Here is a 25673-nt window from a genome sequence, read left to right as displayed (position 1 = left end):
TTATGATTTTACCTTTCTGATGTGTCTGAACAAAATGTAACTTATTTATGTATTTCCCTAAAGAACACTATATCAATTTAAACTTCCTGTACCGATGCCACATCCCTGTCCTTCATTCTGGTTATTTGGTCTAGCATTGTGTCCTATATAAGGTGCTTGGCAAGTTGATAGAATAGATAGAACTAATAATAAAATCCACAGCCCATAAAATTCATAGGCCCAAAATTTCAAAGTAGGGTGTCTAAAGTTAAGCACCTATAATCCAATTTCAGGAACAAAATAAACGGCCTGATTTTGAAATGTGAACCCATGAAGTTGTGGTGAGTTAGGACTGCTAAGAACCTCTGAAAATCAGGCCACTGATTTAAATAGGGGTATTGGTGCCTAACTATAGTTACCCAAGACTGAAAATGTTTGAGAATTCTTCCCTTTGCCACTGCCCTTGTGAAGCAGTCTTGCAGGGACTGGTGACAATTTGGCAAAGATATAGACCCTTTCGTCTCAAAGTTTCCCCAAGCCCTTTATACAAACAGCACCACTGAAATGCAGCCACCACTGCAGAGGAAGCCAGCACACTGGAAATAGTGGAATGAGGAAGGAAAATTTAGTGTAAAGTGACACCCAGGCAAAGCCCTACTTCTCTTATGAAAAGTAGAAGGGAATCCTTAGCGTCCATACAGAACACACAAGACCTTTGTCTTTAAGATCTTCTCTGAAAGCCCCATACACAGTGCTTGAAACTCCACTGTAAACAATAGAATGATCACACTTATTCTCCACTACAGTAATCACAAATCAGAGCAAAATGAGAGTGCATTGTGTGTGTCATGAACTATGCACAAACCTTGCCTATTTTCATTGTTGGAAAACATGTCTCCATACAGTGAGCAGAGCATGAATTATTTACTGTGTAAACAAAATACCTTGGTTTAATATTTTTTAAATGATACAAGAGTTCCATTCAACAGCGTTTAAGTAAAAACAGTCTCCATACCATCTGCTTTCTCCATTTCTCCAGGTATATTTCACAATGTGGAATGTGGTCCAGGCTGTCAGTTAAACATCATCCAACGAGTCAATAAGACTTTGTGCACCTAAAAAAATTAAAAGGCCATTTAGACAAAGTTCCCGTATTTATTTCAAAGCCCAAGTACACCACGCCCCATCCATGTTCAAGGGCTTCCATCTAGCTGTAGGAAACTCCTCAGTGAGCCAGAATGGCCACTGCTGAACACTGTGATTTTTTAAAAAAAATCTTTTTGGTACAACAAAAGTCAGGTCCTTCAGGGAGTATAGTTGACGTTAGTGACTGTTGTTGCAGTACCTTGCCTCTTACTTCAAGTATTCTGCAGCCAGACCATGTACAGAAAACATTTTCAAGAATATTTAAATCAATATTTTCTCTTCTAGTGGTAACAATTCCTGCTTCCTTGACACATCACAATGAGATGCTGCTTTAATTAGCTGTTAGCCGGGGATCTGTAGTAGATGGTATATGAACTCTTTACCCAAAATACATTGGTTACTAGGAGATATAGTCTGTAATTTATATACTGTCTGATATTTCATTTCCTGATGAAAAGAGCAAGGGGTATAGGCTACATAGAGTGGTGGCTTGTTTGTCTTTTCTTTGCTTAAAGCAGCCAAAGATTCAAAACTGATACTAAATATCTTTAAACCAAACCCCATTATTTCAGTGTGTGATTGATCATATTAAAATAATCCTTCAGCTAAATGACTAAAACACAGTTGTGCTTTTTGTAGGAACATATAACTCCATCTGTCTCTTCGACTCAGGCTTGTGATTGTCAGGAACATGATCATCATCCTTCAACACCCCCTCCCCCCCTCATCTCCTGATTCTAGGTGATGGCGTATAGGATTACATGGATCTCAAGAGGACTGTGGATGTTGGGACTGAGGACACCCAAGGCAAGTCTCATGGGAAGCCCCTACTTCTTCTATGCCTGGTGACTGGATTCTAAAGAGGTCAAGGCAACTGGAGCTCATCAGGCAACCAAGCCCGCTAGTGTATATACCAGACAGGAAAAGAAGGTCAGGGCTAGAATGGGAGGATGATTTCCCAGCTTACAGGAGGAGCCTGTGGGTCCCTCATGTTTTTTGAGGTGGGTTTGTAACCTCAAAGAGAGAACTTTCTTTAAGATCTGGGTTTGTCCTTGGAAAGAGAGGCAGGGAGGACCTGCCCAGTGCAGGCTGGAAATCCACCTTCTGCTGCTCCCAGGGCTGGAACCTTGCTAGAACTACGAGAGTGCAGCCTTGACCCCAATGCACCAAGTCTCTAATGAGGCTGAAGGCTTGAAGAGCCCTGACCTCAGTTCCCACTCTGATCAACATTGGAAAAACTCTGGTTTCAGCCTACTGCCCCGGCCCCCACCCGAACCTCTCTGCAGCAGGCAGTCCCTCAGGGTGCCCAAAATATTTTTCCTGGGCTGCTCTCTTTTTTGAACTCTTTGATCTCTCACCCATGCCTGTGCACAAGAGAGCAGAAAAAAGGTGCATGAATTGCAAGGTCACAAGAGCCAGAAGGGAAGGAGGCAGCCAACCCTGGAGAGCTGAACTACTGGAGAAATTCCCCCAGCCCGTGGCATAAAACAGACTGACACCTGTGGGAGAGCAAAGAGCTGTTCAATAATGTTCAGTTTCAGAAGCTGCTGAGGGTGGAGACTCACTCAGTGCACACACTCTAGACCAATTATGTGGGGGAAGGGCAGATAACTAGTCACGAACCGCCCTCATCTCATTACCCCTATTGGCAGAAGTGGGGGAGGAGAGGGAGATGCCACCTGATTGTTTTCCATTTCCGCTGCTGCCCTCTTCAGCACCATTCCCCAGGTATGCCCTGCCTCATTTCCCCCTCTGTGCGTCCAGCTCCTGGCACCTCGGCTGCTGCAGTTCCTTACTCTGCGTCTGACTCCAGCATGCTCAGAATTCCTCTGCCACCTGCTCAAAAGTGCAAAGAAGTGCAATCAACTTAAACCCCCATTCCTAGCCAGCTCCGCTGACTATCCATTCATTCAGGAGCCAATTCAAATTGCTGTTGGTCCACATACCAAGCCCCTTGCTCACCTTTTAACTCTTAAAGTTTCGCCTAAGGAAGGACTTCCGCATTTGGCCCATAGTATTAAAACCCTCCATGGACTTGCCCCAGCCATATTCATTGGCCTTTATCCCTCACTGTGTCAGTCACTCCACTTATCTAGTATTGGTCTCTTCTCTGCTCCTCCACACAATCTCATCATGGTTAGTACAAGAGACTTCTTCTCTGCAGCCTTCCTATGTCTGTCCACGTCTTCATTTAAATGTTCAGCTGAAACCATAGCTTGTCTTAATTCTCCATTCTTTATCCCTTAAATGCCTCTCTTCCTCTGAGATTGGTTTGAATTTTAACCTAATTTATTTCTGTTTTAATTTTTAGAAAAGCTGCCCCAAAATGGGACAGATGCTGCTGGTATGTAAGTTTTAAAACGTTGAAATGAAGTGCTTAGATTATAGAGCTTTCCAATAAAGACATGAGAGAAAATGACATTAAACTTTGCTGCGTTGCCCATTTTAAATTATGAAAATATTTTTATGAAACCACAACTACCTGGTAAGAAACTAATTACCGCATTAAACAAGTGTGGTCTCTGCATCTGGGTGTGATGGAGTCTTCCGAAAGATATTTCTCTAAAGAGAACATTAACATGATCCTAAGGTTACTACCTTAAACACAGGTTTCAGAGTAGCAGCCGTGTTACTTTCGCAAAAAAGAAAAGGAGCTACAGTTTATGCTCAAATAAATTTGTTAGTCTCTAAGGTCCCACAAGTACTCCTTTTCTTTTTACCTTATACACAATTATAACTGGATAGTAACACAGAAACCTGGCAGACTAGTCATTTGCTTACCCAGCTTAATCCTACAGAACCAGTCAGAACCACATGTTTATGATCGATTTCAACCAATACACTCCTAAGATATTCCCAGGCTAACTCCATTTTGTACATGAAAGGCAGTTTCTCCTGCTTTTCCTCATGAATAAACAGCGTGTGCCAAAATTAACATTAGTCACTTTCTCCAATGTTTTTATTTTACTTTTCCAATTACAGTCAGTTGCACAATGATTATGGATTCCAGCCACCATCTGACCAGTTATATTTCACTCTTCCAGGTCATTTACAAAGAAAAAAAATCCAATCAATACGAGGGTTTTAATATCTAGATAATTACACCTAATTGATTCATTTACGACTTGGCTCAGTTCCAACTTTCCAGTCATAAAATTGAAATTCTGGCTAATCTATTTCAAAATTACCTCATAAAATGACTTCTGCATGGCCCCTACCAGCTTGTAGACGTACTTCAGGTGCCTCCAGTGTAGTTTATACATGGTTCTGATGGCTGACTGCCAAAAATATGGGTCCTATTACCCCTAGTATCCAAACCAATATTCTTCCATGACTGGCTACAATGAAAACTAGATCAGAGTGAATAATTTCATCAGAATACATGGACAAATTATCCTGTCATCTCTCATAAGAGGTTCAAACAGTCTCAAATTTGATTCTACATTTTTTTGTTTTTAACAATAAACCAAATAAGACAACACCAAAAAGATATTTAATTTCTACTTAAGAAGGAACCAAATACCAGACAGGATGATAAAGTACAACAAGGTCTCACCACAGCCTAATGTTGTCTCTGATGGGAGACTAGGGAATGAAAAATGACTCCCACATACCACTTTGTTCCCTGCTCCCATACATAACTTTAGGGAAGCCTGAGTGTGAGGAGACAAGCTGCCAGCTGGTGGGATCAGTTTTCAGATGTGCATTAGTGTTCTGGACAGAGCTCTGAGGCTTTGCAAGAGCCCGCCCAGCTATGAGCAGTTCCATGGATCACAGTCTGCAGACATATCACACATGTCCTCCTGATTCATCTTTGCCTTACACTACTAATATAACTCCACTGACTGCAAAAGAGCTACTTCTGATTTACACTGGTGCAAGAGGAGGATCTGCCCCTTAGACTTTAAGTTTAGAGAATTTAGTGCATCTGAAGGACAGACCTGAACTCCACCGGCTAAGATGGCTCATGCACCACAACATCAATGTGCTTGAACCTTCACCTGTGGCCTGATCCATAGCCCACTGAAGTCAGTGGAAAGATTCTCATTCCATGGACTTCAAAGGGCTTTGGGTCAGGTCTCTGGAGGAACCATTTCTGCGACTGACAGGCTAGTTTTTACTCCATCCCCACTCAGTCCTTGTCTTGTACTGTGTGCGACAAGCTCATCCCCACTCAATGCTTGTCTCCTACTACAACTTAGTGCTAATTTGCAGTGGATTCTTGTGTACTAGAAGCAGGAATGAGTCTAACTCTTTTCACATATGCCACTGAACAGCCTTCAGATTGGTCAAGCCCTTCAGCTACTATCAACCTGGGACACATTTGAACTAGTGTCCTAGTTCTGTATCCTGTTCTCCTCCTCTAAATCATCTAGCCTCTCATCAAAGAGATTTCAAAGATTCTGTAAGGTTTTCTTCCCCTTTGGTAAATACCTTATCAAACACTGTCATTATGAGCCTTTAATATACATTGACAGAAAACACATTATGTATAAATTTGTTAAATTGACCCTGTCTCGGGTTTTAATATTTGCAGACTTTCCCTATACTATACAATAATGGAAAACACTCAATTTTAATCCCCAGGCAGAGAGCATTTCAGCATATATAGCATCTTTGATGTTTAGTTTTACAACAAAGAATAGTGTTGAGGAGGATGAGTTCATCTGTACATTAAAAATACCTCTCATGAGGCAAGAGCATATAGAGAAATAAACATGAAAAAGTCAAATATTTGACACAGTAACTTCATTCCCTCAGTTCCCCATTTGCAAGGACAATGTACTGTCTTTTTAAAAGCCAGGCCTCAAAGAGTATTCCTTTACAATCAGATTTAACTCTCCATTTTCTGGCCCCCATTAACAGAGTAAAAAACAAAACCTAAGATCATCCTGAAGGTTTTAACTTTAACTGAATTACAAAGACTGAGATAGGTGAAATTCACTCTAGGAAAGGAGTCTGCTACCACCAGTTTTACAGATAAGTTTTACATTTACCCCTGTGACTATAAACAAAGAGATAATTCATGCCCGGTAGATGACATATTAACACAATCTCATTAACTATTTAAATAGATCACAACTTTTTTTTTTTTTTTAACCACTGGCTGTCATTTTCTCCTGCATTGCAGCAATTGCATTTAGCACTTCATTATGAAAGAAAAAGTATCATTAAAAAAGCACATTGCCAGGTTACCTTCTCATCCTTCCATCTACAAAGAAACAGAGCAAAAGAACTTTTCCCTTTCAGAAAGGTCTCTTTTCACTGCTGCAAGTCAATAGTTATAGATTCAGAGCAGCAAATGTGTGATTTCCAGCTGTTAAAGAAGTTGGTCAGCTGATCAGTGACCTTGCTTAAAAAGCAAATACTAGTTTAACTAAACAGAGGGAGCAGAACAAAAGATGAATTCATTTTCTATAAAGCTAGCACATAATTCTTACACATCCTTTCTGGAGAAACTTAAAACCCAGTCTTTAAAGTTAATTACACTTTCTGTAGATAGTGTATATTATCTCCCAATCAAAAACAAAATGCAAAATGTTTAGTCTACTGGGGAAATTTTTGAACAACATATGACCTTATCTGCCTTATCAAAAATAGGATTATTTAAAAGTCAGACAATAATTAACTACACAGTTCTTATTTCATCTGATGTTACTCATTAAAGAAATTCTTACTAGCTTCATTCTGAGTTTCAGTTCACATTCTGCAGCTTCGCTATTTTGAATATATTATTTATTCTGGTCAGCATTTCTCCCGAGAAAAAATAAAAACATTCCCCTTGATTAAAGGACAGAAGCTTTATTAGAAAACGCAACATGTTTCAATATTAATAGTTAATTTTACTTCAGTCCTACCCTAGTGCAATGAGTTATATCAGAAATATCCTTTTAAGAATTCATGGTTTTGTCTGTTGCTCACAGTCCCATAGTTACACCCATCAATCTGCTCTTCTGAGGAGCTGAAGATAAGGCAGTGAATCTATTTAACAGGACAAGAAAATCAGCAAAGTATCTTCTGTAATTACTGAACATACCACTCTATTGATTCTACACTTCAGTGAATTGCAGGTCACCATGTAGCATTTGATAACTGCAACACAGAAAGAGGACTTCTAGTACAGCAAGCAAGGCCCTCTGCAGAATGCCCTGCTGATTGAAAGGAGACACATTTAAAACTCTGATCACCCATCTCTTATCGCATTTATTGTTAGCAGCGGCAGGATACAGTGGTAACAAAGGAAACTCCTAGCATTGCTGTTCCCATTGTGCTATGCTAACCAAAGGAAGGAAAGATAGGGTGGATCAATAGGATAAGAGAAAAAACAGTTTGTCTAAATGATGCAACATTTTACATTGGGTTTATCAATGCAAAAATAAAATTCAAACAAACAAAAAACACTGAGGGAATCAAATGGTTTTAAAGATAAAAGGAAAGCACAGATGAACCTCCAGGTTCTGAGGTACATTTGGAAACATTTAAAGTGAAAGGCTTGTTTCCTCACCCATCTTTGCAATGTGAAATATCATTTCTCAAGCTCTAGGTAAATCGTAGTTTGTGAACTAACATAAAGCCCTGCAGTTTGCAGTCATTCAGTTTCATATATCTTATGCCCAGGGCCACCACAGCTGTTGAACTGAAACCAGAACATATACCTGCCCCTGAACACAGTAAAAATTGTGTCTTCTAGATTTTGATCTGTAGAAAACTGGAACTTCAGTAGAAATTGAGCTTGGGAGTAGTTTTTAAATGGTAAATTGCCATGCAATGTTGGGGCATGGTTCCTATCACAAAAGCCTACATAACACTTCGGGCATGAAGAAAAGGAGTACTTGTGGCACCTTAGAGACTAACCAATTTATTAGAGCATAAGCTTTCATTGGTTAGTCTCTAAGGTGCCACAAGTACTCCTTTTCTTTTTGCGAATACAGACTAACACGGCTGTTACTCTGAAACTTCAGGCATGGTGTACGAAATTCATCCACTTCCCAAAAGTGCCAAAACTCTCTCCTGCTCGGCAAAGACAGAATTCAAAACTGTGCCAGACAAATGAAGGGCTGGATTGTGATTTAACAATCTATGCTGAGGTGTGTAGCTGCACTGCCGCTCCAACACACCAGGGAACAAACTGACTCTCAGTTCATATCCTGGTTCCCCTTATTCCAGAAGGGAAGTCTAGTCTATAGTAGCAGATCACTTCTCTGGCTCAGCTGCGCTGGTTGGCACAAGAAAAGTTAAGGTTTCCACCTGCATCCCAGCCTGTCTAACCCTCCTTGCCCACCTGTGTGGGGAGTGGGAGTATCATGCCCAAGCTGTGAGCCACAGTGTCTGTAGACCACGCAAGGGAGTTAGGGACACCTGACATTCCCTTCTTCCCCTGCATGATGATCTTGCCCTAAGCAAACAGAGAAGGTGGGGCTGGCTATGGGCTTGGTAATGGAACACAGAGCCTTTCACTGGTAGGCTTGAATCTATCCCATGTCAGAAATGACTGAAAGTTATGAGTGTCTGATCAACACTGAGGGGTCTCTGTGAAGTAAGTTTGTGGCCTGAATCCAGGTTCTTGTGCACAAGTATTTACATCACCACACTGGGATTGTAGCTGATGCTAAGAGACCATCTCAGCAGAGAGACAAGAGGTCAGAGTGATTGCACACAGATCTTACAGACGCTGTCAGGTCAAATTTGGCTGAAAATTTTAAGTTTGGTAAAAAATAAGGTATTACAAAAATTAAGGGCAAATATTTATATTAAATTATTCCATTATATTAAAAATATATTTTGGTTACAGTTTTAAGAAAAGAAGGCAAATAAACTTTCCCCTGAAGCATCTGCAACCCAAACATTGCTCTTGTGTATGAGAATCAGCAAGTGAAATTTTCTGGAAACAGAAACAAAAGTGAAACTTGACTGCCCATTTGCATTGTCCAAACAGTGAGATATGTGCACTGTTTGCACAATTAATTAAAAATAAACTAGGCACTTCAATGGCTTTGAAAATTTCACCTGTTACACATTTCATCATTAAATCAGCACACACAATGACATTATGTTGTTGCATACTGATAAAGTTAAGTCTTTGTATTTCTCTTTTACAGTTCATTAATGTGGTCGGGTGTTCAAATATAACTTCTAACTGTTTGCTTATTTAATGATTATTGCAAGTCTGTTATGTCAGATTCCACTGGTTTGCTGTATTCATGCATCCTGTGATAGGGTATGCAAAGCCCACACTGAGGAAGGATTCAGAGTAGCAGCCGTGTTAGTCTGTATTCGCAAAAAGAAAAGGAGGACTTGTGGCACCTTAGAGACTAACCACTTTATTTGAGCATAAGCTTTCGTGAGCTACAGCTCACTTTTGGGTTCAATCAGCCCTGACCTGCTGCACATGCAGAAGGTATCTGGCCTGGCAGGAGAAGCTAACAGGGCTGAACCTGGCTCAGTTGGGGTCTGGTTGAGGAGAGCAGATCTCTGGCTCTTTTTCAAGGAGAGAGCTATGGCTGGATCTAGGATTTGAGGTGACCTGATGGCAGACAAGAGCCTCCTTGAAGGAAGGCCTTATTGCAGGCCTGCAATAAGGAGCCCAAGGCAGTTGTAAAGGAAAGCAGAGGAAGTGAGTCTCCTTAGTATTCTCTGTACTGGTGGAGAAGCTTGCAGGGAGCAGAGAAACTCCTTCAGGGTCAGCTGAGAAAACTCCCCTACAGCAGAGCTAGCTGGGTGGTAGGACGTACTAAGAAGCTCTGCAGGAGCCTGGAGAAAAGGCCTTGAGAATGTGATGCTGGTACACAGTACGCCCAGGAAGAGGCTGTGGGAAAGGCCCAAGATAGGCCAAGGTAGGAAGTAGTCCAGGGAGGTAGCCAGGGAATCTGTGTACACAGGCCTTGGCCTTTTATTAAAGGGCCCTGGACCAGAACCCAGAGGAGAGGAAGGACCTCGGCTCCTTATGGGCTTGCTGATGAAGGTGGAATAGAAATCCCCCTGACACCAGAGGTAAGGATTATTGAAAATCTCTGATACAAGGAGTAAGGGCCAAAGGCCCAGCATGGGTCGGAGGGTTATTGTTTGGACTCTTTGTTTACCCAGGAAGGGCCAGGAGAATACAGGTACTGGCTGGAGGGCTGAGTCCCAAGAGGAGGTGGATCACCAGCAGACCTAAATGGCCTTTTAGTGGTAGCAACTGCGGGGAAGGCCGTGCAACTCTAGGCCCAGGCCTGGCAACAAGGGGCGAGTCATATTCTTCCATAACTGTTCCGTATATAGTCATTGTTTGCCCTTTATATATGGTGTATTTTCTGTACTATATATATCATTAATTCCAAGTATATTGTCAGACCATTTTCAATTATTTTTTCCCTTTTGAAAGACCCAGTAGTATGTTTTTATTCTAGCATCTCCTCCTCCTCAGATTCAACTTGGCTAAAACATGCATGGCTTAACCAAGCAAAACTCCAAAGGATTTGAAGTGGTGCTCCAAGTCCCTGGGGCTCCCATTCAGCGAAACACTTAAGCATGGACTTGAATCTATCCCTGCTTAGTAAATCACGTAAGCCTGGGCCTAAGACCATTCAAGTCAATGAGATATAAGCATGAGATTTAAAGTTGAAGACGTGTGTAAATGGATTGCTGAATAAAATGCAGCCCTACAGGAGGTTTGGCCCAGTGTCTGATCTATATTTAAGGATCTCCAGAAGAGGTATCAGACTGTCACTAGTGGGCAAATTCTGCCCCTCTTCAGCTTGTGCTAACAAATGGGCGTAAAACAGTGCAGCAAAAATAAAGATGAAAAGTCTGACCCAGACGTGTTGCTACTGATTCTCTACCAGATGCTGCAGTTCTTTAAACTCTTGTTCTCTCGAATGCTGCTCTTTGCAGGAGTGGAGTTTATAAAATGGAGCACCCCCAGCCAGTTGTGGTCAGGTGTGTGTTTGTTCTCCATTTGGCAGTCAGCACTGACACCACTCCTATCTTCAGGAGACAGTGCTTTGATGAAGATGAAGATTAGGGACGCACAGTAATGCGGACACTAAGAGGAAGTGAGGATTTTTCTTGTATTGGCCATGAATATGTCTGCATAAGGAGACTGTGGCGGCATGAGATGTAAATAGTTGATATTAAAGAGACACACTGACAGGTAGATAGATGGGAGAAATTATCCAGTGAGCTCTTCTGCAGATTTATCCCAAATCTATGCTATGGAGCACTATAAGATCTTAGATCATCTGTCCATGTATGCGGCAGCTACATGGATTAAGATCCTGAATCCTCTTGCTTGTGTTAGTGAGCTTGCACTCTTGTTGGGTTATGCCCACAGTTCTTAGATTCTCCTACCCCAGATTGGAGAAGGGAAAAGAAAGCAGCAAAATCAAATACTTCAAGGCTTTGAAGTAAGTGATGGGACCTTTACAGCTGGATTCAGTGGCAGGGGATGGCAATGAAAGGTCTCTGTGGAGGCATTTGTGGTGTCAGAAAGCCACTGCAACCTTTCCTTTGCCAAGGAATCCTCAGGTGCCCAGGAAATGGCTGGAGAAAGGAGTGGTCAGGAGTTATGTTGATTCAGCACACCCACTGGAAGCCCTCCAAAGGAGCCCCATCAGTAAGTTTAACCTACCTGCTTAATGGAGAGCAAGGAGTGGCAACACCATCTGTTCTCCCTCATAGTGAATTTCCCCTGGGGGAAGTGAGGGCCGGGCTGATACCGGGAGATGTAATTTGCACATCTCTGTGCCAAATATCTACAGGGAATCTAGCCCTTGCTGTTTAAAGTGTTACTGAAAATCTGCTCCCTCCAGGCGGTCTGCTTGATTACACAATAGCCCAGAAGAGCTATTGTTACAAGTGGACATACCATGAACAAATATGGCCTCACAGGGAATATTTGTTACACGTATTTTCAATTCTGTTTGGATACACAGGAAGAAACATAATGCGTTTTCAATCTGTTAGGTGCAGCAGTGCAGGAGAGAAGGCAGCTATGTAGTGATGGGCTCAGATGATCCAAAATATAAAACAACATGCAGTCTGGGAATGGGCAAGAACAGTAATTTCATGGTAGAGAGAGAGAAGAAAAGTCTTGAAATTTTAGTGTGTTTACGTAGAAAGTGGCCTGGTTAAAACATACATGGCTTGTGTGGCAGGATTTTTTGATGAAGTGAGACTTAAAGACTGGAAAGATCTCTCCTGGTTCACCTATCAGTAAGTCATCACCTTCATTATTATTACACAGCACTATACAAACCTGGGAGATGGGGGGATCCCCTAGTCCAATGCATCCGATGAAGTGAGCTGTAGCTCACGAAAGCTTATGCTCAAATAAATTGGTTAGTCTCTAAGGTGCCACAAGTACTCCTTTTCTTTCAGTCCTAGAAGCTTACAACAGTCTAAGACCCTGGTTTTGCAAATACTCATACACATGCCTAACGTTACTACTGTGTGTAGCCCTATTGAAATCAATGGGATTCCTCAGGGTAGTGGATTAAGCGCGTGTTTAAGTGTCAGCAATATCTGGGCCCAACTAATAGGATACACAGGACAACTTTTGCTGCAAGAAGGTCTGGGGAGATTAGCTTCCTAAAAGAATGAGGTAACTTTAGGGGAGGTCCTGAGGCAGACTAGACTCTCCCTTCTAAAATTGCAGCAGCATGACAGTGGCGCACTGTGGCATGCAGAAAGGCAAAGGTTCTCTTCTCTAAGCCCATGTACAGAATAAAAACATTTATAAAGAGAATCAAGTACATTACACAGTCTTCCTTCTCTGTTCTTTGGGTACTTAGTGAGACAATGTTGTCCACAGATTAGAGGAAGGGTCTAGAACTCAGAATTGCTTGGTTCAATTCCCAATGACTTTACTAACTTGCTATGACTTTACTAACATTTACTAACCTTGGACAAATCACTTCCAGCCCCATTTTCATCAGAGGGAACTCCGGTGCTCAGTGCCAGTGAAAATCAGGCCCCTCTTCTCTCTGTGCCTCTGTTTAGCCATCTGCAAAGTGGCTATAACAATGTCTCCTCCATAAGGATGTTTTGAGGATGCATTGATGTTTGTAAAGTGCTTCGAGATCCTTGCATGAAAGGTGCTAAGTAAGTGCAAATATTATGATGACGATCCATTTAGAACGCTTTTTCTTCTCATTTTAAGAGCATGTTACTGGGCTATAGTTATAGTATTCAACAAGGAAAACCTTTGCAGTCAGGCTTTAAGCAAAGAGTGATGGCATGATACACTCCCCCTGCGTTAACCTATTGTATACATAATTTTCCTGGTGGTGTCAAATAGAAATATAGATCTTGGGGTGCAAACTTAATTAGTTTTTTAAAAGAAAAAATTACTAAAGTAGTGGATGGAGGTTGAGCAGTAGATGCAGTATATTTAAATTTTAGTTATATTTGATACAATGCCTCATGGAATCTTACTCTCAAAATTGTGTCAAATCAACTTGGATATGAACACTGTGACTGAGTGGAAACAGAAAGAAGGAGCAGTAACAAAAGGTAATTAATGCTAGATAACAAAATATCATCTTAGGAGGCGATATCTACTGCAGAACCACAGGGGAATCTGTGTTAGGTCACTTTTACTTAATGCCTTCATTAATATTATAGGTACAAAGTGCACATTAATGGAACTTGCAGATGATACTAAATTGGAAGGAGCTGCAAACACCAGTGGAAGGAGAGAATACAGGACATGAGCCAAAGTCCATTGAAGTCAGTTGAAAGTTTCCTGTGGACTTCAGTGGACTTTGGATCAAGCCCATAGGGAGATGAGAAATGTAGGCAGAGAATAACAAATGAGATTCAGTTTGAGAACATGCACGCTGGTTAATGTTAATCCAAAGCGCACATTCACGGGGAGGCAGAAACTCACTATCAGAAAGACAGTGGCCAACTGGAAGAATGACAAAAGTCCTTTTGTGGCTGGCAGGAATGGCTTTCAAGGAAAAATTAAGAGCTAAATACAGTATGTCTAGATATGACAGAGGGGATAAAGTCTTGAAACTGCTTGGAAGCTAAAGCTGGTACATAATGCAGCCCCTCACTTAGGCTGAAATTCACCCCTGTGCAGGGGACCAGTCCAAGAGCTATGCACTGTTTAAGTCTTGCCCAATTTTAAGGATTGAATTGGTACATATTCCTTGTGCTGGACCTCTGCATGGGGTGAAGTGGGCTTTCACAGTGATGGAGAGGGCATCAGTGCTTTAGGAGTTGATGGTTGCCTGTGAATTTCATCTTGAAAGGGTTTGGGATCTGATTACATCGGAGACTGGCCCTCTCTCTATGAGCTACATATCCACAGTTGCAACCAGTGAAGAGGTTTGAGCTGGAGTTCCCTAGTTATGAATGGGTGGGAGCTTCTGACTGACGGCCTCTCCACTCTCGTTCTCTTGCCCCTTTGGTGCTCTAGAGCCTTAACTTTCTGTACATACTATGAGCTCATCTTTTTGTCCCACGCACTCACGGTATGTCTACACTGCAATTAAAAACCTGGGGCTGGCCAGTGCCAGCTGACATTAGGCTTGCAGGGCACAGACCAGGCTGCAGACTGAGCCCAAACATCTACACTGCAGTTAAACAGCTCTGTAGCGTGAGCAGCATGGGCCAGCCGTGGGTTTTTAATTGCCGTGTAGATGTACCCCTAAGTACAGGCTGTCTGGGGATATGTTTTATCTCAAGTGTGGGGGTAGGGTGGGTATTTACAGCTGAGCAGTTCACTGTTTATTGTGTTCATGGCATAAACACAGAAGTTAGATAAACATAAAATACTCGTTCTAGAAGGTTGCAACGTCACACTGCTTTAGTTTGTAAAATCCAGAACCTAATACACAAGAGCCAAAAACGGAGAGACAAAGCAGGCTGCTGCCTAAGGCAGCGAGTCACAACTCAACCTACCTTGCTCTAGGATGGCTTTTTGCAGGTTGACTGCTCCTGTTGTCTGCTTCCCTACACAGCCCCCTAGCACACAAGCAGGGCCAGGAAACACCCGGCAGGTTAAAGTGGTAGCTTGTAACTTCAACACCGTTTTCAATACATCACACTCATTACTCAGCAATATTGACATTGTAAGCTCCTCTCACCACCAGTGCCAGACCATGGGATGGGGGCACCTGCTATGTAACATCCTTTGGACATTGAAAGAAATGGCCCAATTAATATCTGATGGGTGTGAACTCCAGGGAGATCTGGGAGTTCATTATAAGGGTATAACCAAGAGTGATGGAAGGAAATTAAGAAAGGGAAATATTAGGCTGAGTTTTCTGACAGTAAGATCAGTTAGTCCATTGATTAATCTTCATTCCCCTGCACTGCCGTGTTTAAAATTAGGCTGACTGTATTAGGGAATGTACAGCAGGGAACACACCCCCACAGTCAGGGAAGCGGGCTACTGGTCCAAATAGGCCAAATTCAGCCCTGGTGCAAGAGGGCACAGCTTCATTGCTTGAGGCTTCCCTGAGGTTCGTCTGTCTCACACAGGCATCTGAACTGTCCTAGGAGCCTCAAGTATTGGAAAGAACAAATGTGGCATTAAAGGCTCCGTGAGATCCTCAGTCAAGTGCAGCTCCAGCAGACTGCAGAACCATTGGACTAGTAGCCAGCTGTGTTGAATACCAGATGACTATTAGACCCCAATAAATGCAGCTTCAGTAGGTGTATGCACAAGAGATAATGACTTGGCAAATTTAACTCAAACAAATCTGGCTTGGAACTACCCCAAAAGTACTTAATCAATGAAAGGAATTGTTTTCAAAATAATATGTGAAACTCTCAAGGAGTCTTTAGGTGTTTAAATAGCCATTTAATGAGATGGCAGTAAAAGTTATGCAGATATTTATTTTACTAAAACTGGTTATTGCTGTTCGTTAAATATAGTTTATGCTCTGCCAATATTTCCATTCAAAAGACAAGTTCAAGGCAAGACACATCCTATCCAGACACTTCCCTTTTATGACTTGCCAGGGTAAGAAAAAAATCATTCAGACTCTTCCTCTAAAACCTCTTTGACGAGTGGCCACTAGTCTCTTCTGACCATGAATCAGGTAGTGTTATAAAAGCAGTGTTGGCAATTCTTGTCATGGTTTTTGAACATTCAGACATGGCAATACCATGAAGCTAGAAGCGCCAGGGCATTCTTCATCTCTTCTGACTGCTTGCCTCTGTTTTTCTAGTTACTGTACATGCTAGAACAAAGACGCCCATCATGCAGGCTTTGGAGACTGGGCCCAGCACCATCTCAGCACAACCGACACCATCATCATTGATCACACCCACTGCAAACAAACCAAGTTGGTGGCTTCTCCAAGTACATGAGGTTGTCTGCAACTTGTCCAGACCTTAATGCTCCCAGGCCTTTCTGAGGAGGTTTCCATGCTCCTGGGGGTTGTGCTGGAGTCTGTGGTGGAATGGAGACTGTGACTGCTGTTAAACAGAAAGGAGGAGGTGGGTCTAAGATCCACCCTGAAGGGAGAGCCACTTTTGCCTAAGTTGGTCTGGAAAGAGATTGATGGCCCACCTTGAGGGATGGAAAGAAGTCTTGGAGCAGTGTCTTAATTTCTTAAGAAACAACAGACACTCAGTGGATGCTGGACACCTAACTCCTCTTTGTGCCTTTCAAAATCTCCCCCTCTGTGTCTCCCCCTCTGCTCTCTCTGCGGTCTCATTTGCTGGGTACAGGGCAGCTACTTTTTCCTCGGGCAGTGGCAGTGGTCAGGGAGCTGGTGTGATTCTCACACAGACCCTCCTGTGTGCCCCAGCTCTAGGCATGGAACTTGGCAGATAGCCCACACCTCCGCTTTGGGGGCAGGCTTGCTGCAGAGAGACTTTGGAGGTCAGGGAGCCCATTCAATGAGTCTCCCCAGAGAAGAAGCTGAGTGAGGCACTTGGGACACCAAGAACTACTTACTCTACCCCGGGGCAAAAGGGGCCCAAGGATTAACTGCAGGTAGAAGACAGGGCGGGAACTAGGAAGATGTACACTCTTCACTAAGCTGCATGGATGGAGTGAAGCTCTTTTGGTAATTCCCCGGGCTGCTATTGCTTTTACCTTTTTAACAACCCTATCAGCCCTGCTTTCTCCCTTCTGCCGCAGGAGTTAATGCCCATTTCAGTTCCCTCCAGCTCTCTGACCTTTAATAGCTTGGGGGTCTGTCTACACTAAGGAAACTCGAGCTCCATAGCTATGTTGGCACAGCTATGCTGGCATAGACACAGAGTGTAGATGCAGCCTATGCTGACAATGGGGGTTTTTCTATTGGCATAGTACCGCTGCATCCCGGGACAAAGCACTCTTCTGTTGACATAGCTGCATCTACGCTGGGGATCATATCAGTGTAGCTATGTCAGACCAGTGTAGCTATGCCAATATAACTTTTGGGCGTCCTCAGCAGTTGGGCATGAGAGAGAGACGGCAAGGTACTGTGCTCAGACCCTCAGGGAACAGCTCCTTCATTCTTCCTGTGGGCTGGTCTGCACTTGAAAGTCATATCTACATAGCTATACCGACATAACCCCCCAGCGTAGATGCAGCTGTGTCAACAGAAGAGTGCTTCCATCAGGGTAGCTAATGTCATTTGAGGAGGTGATGTTTCTGCATCTACAGAAAAACCCCTTCTGTCGGCATAGGCTCTGTCTGCACTTTGGGGCTCTGCTGGTATAGTCTCTGTAATGTAGACATACTCTGTGATTAAATAAGGGTTCCCTGCTCACTGGCCATTAGCAGTGCCCATCACTGCAGCTAATGATTATAAAGGATCCTTTTGTACAGAACACCTGAAAAATTTTTTTTTTGAACCTCCATCAATATGCAATATCCAGTGCGTTCCACTCTATTCCACAGTTGCATGAGGTTAAAAGAACAGGACTTGGCTCACTGTGTAAACCCTCTGCTCATGGTCTGTACCACTTGCCTATATAAAAGCTTGCGCACACAGCAAATTTTGCAATGTCGGAAGTCTGTGTTACAATGTGATCATTCTCCCAGCTCTGACAGATCTGTTTGGTCTTGTCTGTGCGGATGGAACCAAACTATTTTCATAGCCCTGTAAAAACCTAGTACCTATCTACAATCTCAGTTACAACTAATGTTTTTCCTAAATTCTGATATGTGATAACATTAGAATCATGGAGACACACACACAACAAGTAATTTAATGTGAGAAGGTTTTAGAAATAAGGGCCAGCTCCTCAGTTGTGAGTAGGGTGAAAGTGGCAGGAATCCTGCTCTGCAAAGCTCAGGTTCTGCTCTGTTACACCGTTGTAAAGCAAGTGTAACTTCATTTACTCCAGCTTTTTCACCAATGTAACTGAGAGCAGGATTTAGCCACAAGCAGGCAGGCCTCCGACTTCTCACAAGAATGAGACTGGCAAGGAGGTGTTCAAACTGCTCTCCTCTCTAGTCAATCATGCTCACAACTATCCTAGTTTGGGTGCTCACCTTCCTGCTGGGATTTTAACTCAGTTGTGACCTGCATCTGGGGAATTGTAGCTCTTTTTAAGGTACCAGGAGGACACTTTTTCTTTAAACTTTATTTTTTGTAGTGGTAGTGTAGTTTTATAATACAACCTCTGAGCATCCTGAAAGGCTTGCTATCCTTTCTTCCTCCTGCAGCGAAGAAGGCAAGAATGACTCTGCAGCACTGAGTTCTCATAAATTACTGACCATACAGGAGGTTTTACTACTTGTACCCATCCACTCTGCCATACAGTTCAGGGAAAAGGGAGCTGAGTCAGATGGAGAATAAGAGCAGATGCATGTTTCCACCTGTTAGCTGAGACATCAAATGGGCCAGACAAGCAAATAAGAGGGATCACAATTCAGGCTTTTAGAGTTTTGATGTGAATTGCATAACAAGTTGGGTTATGTAAATGCATGAGAACTTGTGACGGAAATGTCAGATCCTTCTGCTTACAACACAGCTGTTGAGCTTTAGCAAAATTACCAGTCTAGCTGCAAAAAGGAATCTAAGATTGAATAAGCATATAACAAGCGTAGTCTGAAAAGTTATCCCAGGACAGGCATAAGAGCCAGGAATTCCTACATTCTAATACTAGCCCTGACATTGACTGCCTGTTTGGCTGTGGGCAACTCACCTAACTACTCTGCTTCAGTTTTCCTGTCTAAGAGGTGGCTGAGAGTACTTCCCTATTGTGCTTCCCAGGGATATTGCGAAGATTGATTAGCTAATGTTTATACAGTGCTTGTCCTAAGTCTTACTGTATATCAACAACTAAGTCGTGACTTCTCTGTAAAGGCTAGCGGTGCCCTTTCCCGCCCAGGCTACCTGCCTCCCCATGACTATCTAGCAGCATTTCTGCAATGAATCATTTGGCACTGATTCCTAGAGTGTTGAAAAGTTTATGGATTCTGCACATTTTACAAAATGAGATATTTTTCCCCAAAATAAATCCCCTATTTACCAGAGGAGTGTCACAATTATTTCTTACTTCCATTTTTGCCCCTTTACCATCTTTTGGGGCTGGCAGATACAAAAGCAGGGCAGTCACTACAGGGACAAGTCCTGAACCTGCTGAGCTGATGGCAAAGCTCTCGTTGACATCCAAGGGACTAGGATTTGGCAGTCTTCCATCCCCAAAGCCACCTTGCACTCTTCGATTCAAGGTTGGTACACTAAATATGTTGCTTTTTATTTTATTTAAAATGGGCAAAGTTATTTTTTCTCCTTGTACTGATATTTTTATTTTTTTTACTTTTGCACAGCTCGGCTTGTAACATATGTCCGAGGACACCTCGGTCATGAGTTGTATGGCCTGACATTCGACTGGCTAAGGAAATGGCTTCTGATGCGTAGTCTAGCATATGCACATTAACACATTAAAGGAGACAAAGACTTTCATGGAATGTAGAAAGTCTTTCTACATTCCATGAAAGTCTTTCATGGAATTTTTCCTTTTTATAAGGAGATCATGAGTATGCACCTTGTCTTTCATTTGTGGCTATTTTTGAGCCTGATTCTGCTCTCATAGTGGTGTAAATCAGAAGAACCTCCATTGAAGCCAATGGAACTACAGTGGTTTAAAGTTGGTGTCAGATCAGAATGAGGCTCATGGACTCTAGTTGGTCTTGCACATTATTACACTGATTAATGGCCTAATTCATTCAAAAATATGTGCAACATTCACTTTACACTGCAGTCTACAGATTGCTTTTTCAGAAGATATGCACACTTTTCTGATTCATTAACTGCATTCAGGCCATACAGAACTGATCGCACTTCTCCATCATGTACCCAAAATGTGGACAAGTTCAGTCCATCAAACGAACCCAAAACATACATAGTAGCAGTCTAGGGTAAAGATATCAGCTGCCATGTTTAACTGACAGTTTAAAAGTTATACAATATTTGCTGAAATCTGTATCGTGCTGTTCAAGAACAATGAAGTGTCATAGCAACGATGCTGTCATATGGTGCGCTCAGTGGGGAAAAAATATTAACACAAAATGTTCACTTGGAACTTGTCAGGCCAGATTCATGCCTGATGAAATTCCAAAGGCTTCCCTGCAGTCCTAGCAAACATGGATTTGGCCACAATGCTTTGAAATAAAATGTTACTTGAAAAACATTTGGTGAGGATGTTCCAGGAGCATGACCTGAACTAGTAGCTTTGTGGTAAAGATTGAGTGAATGAGTTTTATTAATATAACATCATTCATCTTGAAGGATCCCGGTGTATTTTGTAACTTAAAGAATGTGCAGGGATCAAACTACCCATCAGTCAGATGCAACCATTTCTGGGAAAGCAGAGTCTGTTATATTATATTTCTGTCCTCAAATGTACATACTAGCATTAGATTCTATGGGCCATATTTTAAGCACCCACTCATGGACCAAATTTTAAAAGTCCTTGACTTCCATATGAGCACTCAGCAGTTCCCAGTGTGATGCTGGTTTTTTTGAAAAGCTGTCTGTATTTGCTGACCTTATTGAAGGAAGGGTCACAGAACAAAATGGAATAATTTTGCAACATACGGGCTCTATTATTTATTTTTATTACAGTGGGGCCTAGAAGCCCTAACTGAGATCAGGGTTCCTCTGTGCTAGGCACTATGTAATAAAAGAAAATCCATGCTCTGAAAGGTTACCAGCCCAAGGTCCCATACCCCCCAATTCCTTTTGTAACGGTGAATCAAGTCCCATGTAGTCAGAGTATCTATATTACAAAACCTGATCTCTACTGCAAGCACTTCCACCTTCTTCTAATACAGCATCTATTCCCTGTTTCTGGAGGCATCACAACAGAATGGATCAAACAGCAGTCTGCTCTGGTGTTGCAACACTAATTGTACATTTTATTTCCAAAGTCCAGATACCAATATAGCTACCAATCGACCTGGCAGAGAGGTGGAGTATCGCTGACAGGGCCCAGTTGTAAGGCAGCAGCACTGAACCTGAGACCTTTGGAGCTAAATGCATCAGCCTCTACTGCATGAGCTAAAAGCTACCTGCCTCTTAGCCAAGGCTATAGCAGACTCATCAATCTCTAGATAAAAACAACGAGGAGTCCGGTGGCACCTTAAAGACTAACAGATTTATTTGGGCATAAGCTTTTGTGGGTAAAAAAACCCACTTCTTCAGATGCATGGAGTGAAAATTACAGATGCAGGCATAAATATTTATGTAATTTTCACTCCATGTATCTGAATGAGAACTGTTTTAAGCTGGGCCACGAGCCGCACCATGCTGCTTGGCCCTGCTCTGGCGCTCCGGCTGGGGCGCTGGGTCAGGGGCCACACCCCATGGCTCCCGGAAGCTGCGGCATGGCCCTGCTCCAGCTCCGACATGCTCCAATGGGAGCTGCAGGGGCAGTGCCTGCGGATGGGGCAGCATGCAGAGCCATCTGGCCGCGCCGCCGCGTAGGAGCCAGAGAAGGGGCCTCCAGGAGCCACTTGAGGCAAGCGCCGCTCAGAGCCTGCATCCCCTGAGCCTCTTCCCACGCCCCAACCCCCTGATCCCCCCACCCGCTCTCCAAACCCCTCAATCCCAGCCCAGAGCACCCTTCTGCACCCCAAACCTCTCATCCCCAGTCCCACCCCAGAGCCCGCACCTCCAGCTGGAACCTGCGCCCCTTCCTGCACCCCTGCCCCAGCCCTGATCCCCCTCCTGCCCTCCAAACTCCTTGGTCCCAGCCCAGAGCACCCTCCTACACCCCACACCCCCACTCCAGAGCCCACACTCCCTCCTGTACCCCAATCTTGTGAGCATTCATGGCCCGCCATACAATTTCTATTCCCCGATGTGGCCCTTGGGCCAAAAAGTTTGCCCACCCCTGCTCTAGATGGTCTAAGTGCCTCTAGAGGGGAACAGAACACCACACCAATCAGGCATGGTTACAGTGGCACTGAGTGATATCCACTACAGTACAAGGGACTGAATCTGATTTCACTTACACCGGTTTACACTTTGTGACTCAAGTGACTTCAGTGGAGTACTCCAGATTTACACCAGTGTATGTGAGATTGGGATCAGACCTGTATAAATTTTGTCTTAGTGCTATAACACATCACAGATTGAAAGTCTTGTTTTTAAGAAGGCAATTTATCACTGGGCTCACCAGGTCCTGGCAGGGCTGTGACTTGAAACCTATTACCAGTGAGAAAATATAATAAATCTTGTGATGAGAGAAATTGCACTGTACTCACTTTACTAACAAAAAACAAACAAACCAACCACCCTGGGCACAATTACTGCATAGTGACACAGAAGTGGGTCCCTGAGCCATGAACCCCGAGCCCCAGTGTCCCGCAGGGCAGAAGCCAGGAGCCCGAGCACCCCACAGAACAGAAGCCCTGAACTCTAGCACCATGCGGGGTTAAAGTTGGGAGCCTAGAGCCCCAGCCCCGCGTGGGGCTAAAGCCCTGAGCTCCAGTGCCCCACTGGGAGCCTGGAGCCCCAAAACTGGGAATCTGGAGCCCAAAGCCCCATGAGACTAAAGTCCAGAGCCCACAGAGAGGTAGAGTCTGGGTAAATTTGCACTCTGAGTATCTATGAGGATGGGTAGGAGTGGGAACCATATATTACATCCTGAGTACCCATGAGAGAGGGTTAGGGGTGGAACCTTAAATTGTGCAAGTAACATGAGCCTCAGTGCCCAGCAGGGCTAAAGCCTGGAACCCTAGTGCCCCACGGGGAGGAAAGGTCAAGCTCCCCCCCACACCGCAGGGTTAAAGTTGGGAGTCCTGAGCCCCAGCATCCCATGGGGCAGAAGCTCCAAGCCCCACCACCCTGCAGGACTAAAGCGGGGACCCCTGATCCCCCGTGCCCCGCAGTTACCTGACCCTGTCAGGTAATTAAGCAAAACTTCTAGGTTTTGTCATTTTGAAAATAGCAATAGCAACATTTTCATGAATTTTTTTGCTAGTGCATGAGAACCTGAAAGTGAAAATGACTAGAAACAAAAATGAAAATGTCTAGTCTATTTTCCTTTTCCAAGATGAATGACATTTTAAAAAGGGAACTGGAAAAAACAATAAAAGCAAATTAAATTTTAAACATTTTTTTACTGGGCACACAGGCCAGGGGAGATATTTTCCTTTTAAATATATATATTTTAACCCGAGATGGCACTTTTATAATCTATGGAGTTTTCTTTACTCTTTGCAAATGTGAATAGGGTTGATTTGTTTAGTGCTTATACTGTTCTGGATGTTCTACCCCAGGGGTTCTCAATGTTTTTCTTCCTGAGGGCCCTCACAACATGCTATACAAATTCCAGGACCCAGCAAGGGGGGGAGAGAGACAGGGCTCCTGGATCCAGTTGCAGGGAGGCTGTCTCTGGGCTTCAATCGCAGGAGGGAGAGAGTCTCAGGGCTTCTGCCCTGCCGGGCTTGGGGGCTTCTGCTCCATGGGGCTAGGGGTTCAGGGCTTCTTTAGCCCCATTAGGCTGGGGGACTCGGGGCTTCTGCCCCTCCAGGTGCCAGAGTTTGGGGTTTGTGCCCCACAGGACACCAAGGCTCAGGGCTTTCAGCTTTAGCCCCGCGGGGCAGAGGGGCTCGGAGCTCCAGGTTTTAGCTCTGGGCTCCTGGCATTAGCAGCTCAGGGCTTCTGCCCCTCCGGGCACTGGGGCTTGGGGCTCCCGGCTTGTGCCCTGTGGGGTGCTGGGGCTCAGGGCTTGTGGATCCCCTGAAATGGGGGGCTGTGCCCCACCGTTTGAGAACTGCTGTTCCATGGTATACAGTGCTTGATTCGCTGGGTAAATGGGGGGAGTAACTCCACTGAAGCTAACGGGATAAAACCAGGGTGAGTGGAAAATCAAGCCCATTCCCTGCCCCAAGGACTTACAGTGTAACAAACAGTGGGGGGAGGGGGCTGGGTAGCAGTTAGCGGGGTTTTTCCTTCTCTTCTCTCCCCCTGCTATTGATAGGTTCGGGTTTTGTGGCCTTCAGGGCCGGAATGATTCCCACATGGACGATGATCAGCAAAGTTCCTGGCCGGTGCAGCTCGGATGGTAACTCACCCCCCGCTAGCTTGGCTTCCTTGGACTGGACAAGCCCTGGGCAGCCCTGGGGCCAGGAGGAACGCGATGTCACAAAGCGGGGAAGAAAGGAGGAGGGAGACTCTCACCGGGAAACAAACGACCCTGGCTCCGCAAAAGCACCCGGCCCAGCCGACTCCAGCCGGGTCCCTTCTCAGGGCGGCGCGAGCAGCCGCCTGCCTGGTTCCCGACGCCTCGTGTCCTGCAATCGCATTTCCGCGCTGCCCCAGCCGGCTGCTGTTTCCAGCTGTGGGGGGTGAGGAGGCAGATCCCCCCCCCCCCCGCCACAAGAGATGGCAGAACCGCCTGCAGCAAACAGCTGGCATCTAACTGCTAGTCAAGCACCGGGCTGCCCGGCTCGGCTCGGCTCGGCTCAGCTCAGCAGCTGCTATGAACCTAACCGTGCCCGATCCCTCCCCCCTCCCCGACTGCAGCTCTGGGGCTGGGCAGTCCCGCGACGGGCGATCGGGTCCCGGAGCGCTCCCCGGCCGGAGGGGCAGAGATAGATGCTCATGGAGCCCTTTGGCTCTTTTGTGGCCCCCCCACCCCACCCAGGCGCCCCCGCCCCAGCCCTGCCCAGCCCAGCCCTGCACTCCCGGAGACAAAGGCGGCTCCGCCGCGGAGGGCGAGCGGCGCGCTGACAAAGGAGCGAAGTTTCTTTACCTTGGGAGGTGTCTTTAGTTCCTGCCCGGCTCGCCCGGCTCCCGCAGCTGCTCTCAGTCCGCCTCTGGGCTGGCAGCCCCTTCCCCCCTCCCCCCCCCCCCGCCGCCCTGGGCTGCGTGGGCTGCGGCTCCCCGCCTCCCGCTGCCAGCTGCCCGGGGCTGAGCCGGGGGGATGCTCCCGCAGACAGCCCGGCGGGCAGATGCAAGGCTCGGTGCCTTCCCCGAGACTTTCTGAGCCTCCCTCGCTGCCTGGAAAGCCGGCCCGCCCGCCCAGCGCCCTCGAGCCTCTGGCGGGTGGAGAGCTTCGCCCCTCGCGAGTTCAGCGCGGCCTCAGCATCTCGTGCCACCCTCCCGCCTATCTCGGGGCTTGACAGTGTCGGGGAAAGAAAACGGAAGAGAAAG

General features: G+C 44.8%; 1 protein-coding gene across 6 annotated transcripts in view; it reads right to left on the bottom strand.

The window, feature by feature from the left end:
• The window catches only part of KANK4 (KN motif and ankyrin repeat domains 4), a 56268-nt gene extending 30916 nt beyond the window's left edge, over positions 1-25352 (bottom strand). Inside the window, exons 1-3 of one of the 6 annotated variants that reach the window (XM_073357488.1) lie at positions 25273-25344; positions 2805-2961; positions 995-1094 (exon numbers count right to left, since the gene is read on the bottom strand). In XM_073357488.1, the coding sequence (XP_073213589.1) occupies positions 995-1010 (16 nt within the window). In that variant the 5' untranslated portion in view covers positions 1011-1094; positions 2805-2961; positions 25273-25344. Of the gene's footprint in view, positions 1-994; positions 1095-2765; positions 2962-24591; positions 24674-24698; positions 25068-25272 lie in introns of those variants that run through there. The other 5 variants (XM_073357491.2, XM_073357490.2, XM_073357493.2 and 2 more) reach the window with 5 other exon arrangements.
• Positions 25353-25673: the final 321 nt, after the last annotated feature.

The sequence above is a fragment of the Lepidochelys kempii genome, chromosome 8, assembly GCF_965140285.1.
Source record: "Lepidochelys kempii isolate rLepKem1 chromosome 8, rLepKem1.hap1, whole genome shotgun sequence".
Lineage (NCBI taxonomy): Eukaryota > Metazoa > Chordata > Testudines > Cheloniidae > Lepidochelys > Lepidochelys kempii.
Note: the sequence above shows the minus strand (reverse complement) of the source record. Positions and strands in the feature narration are given on the sequence as shown.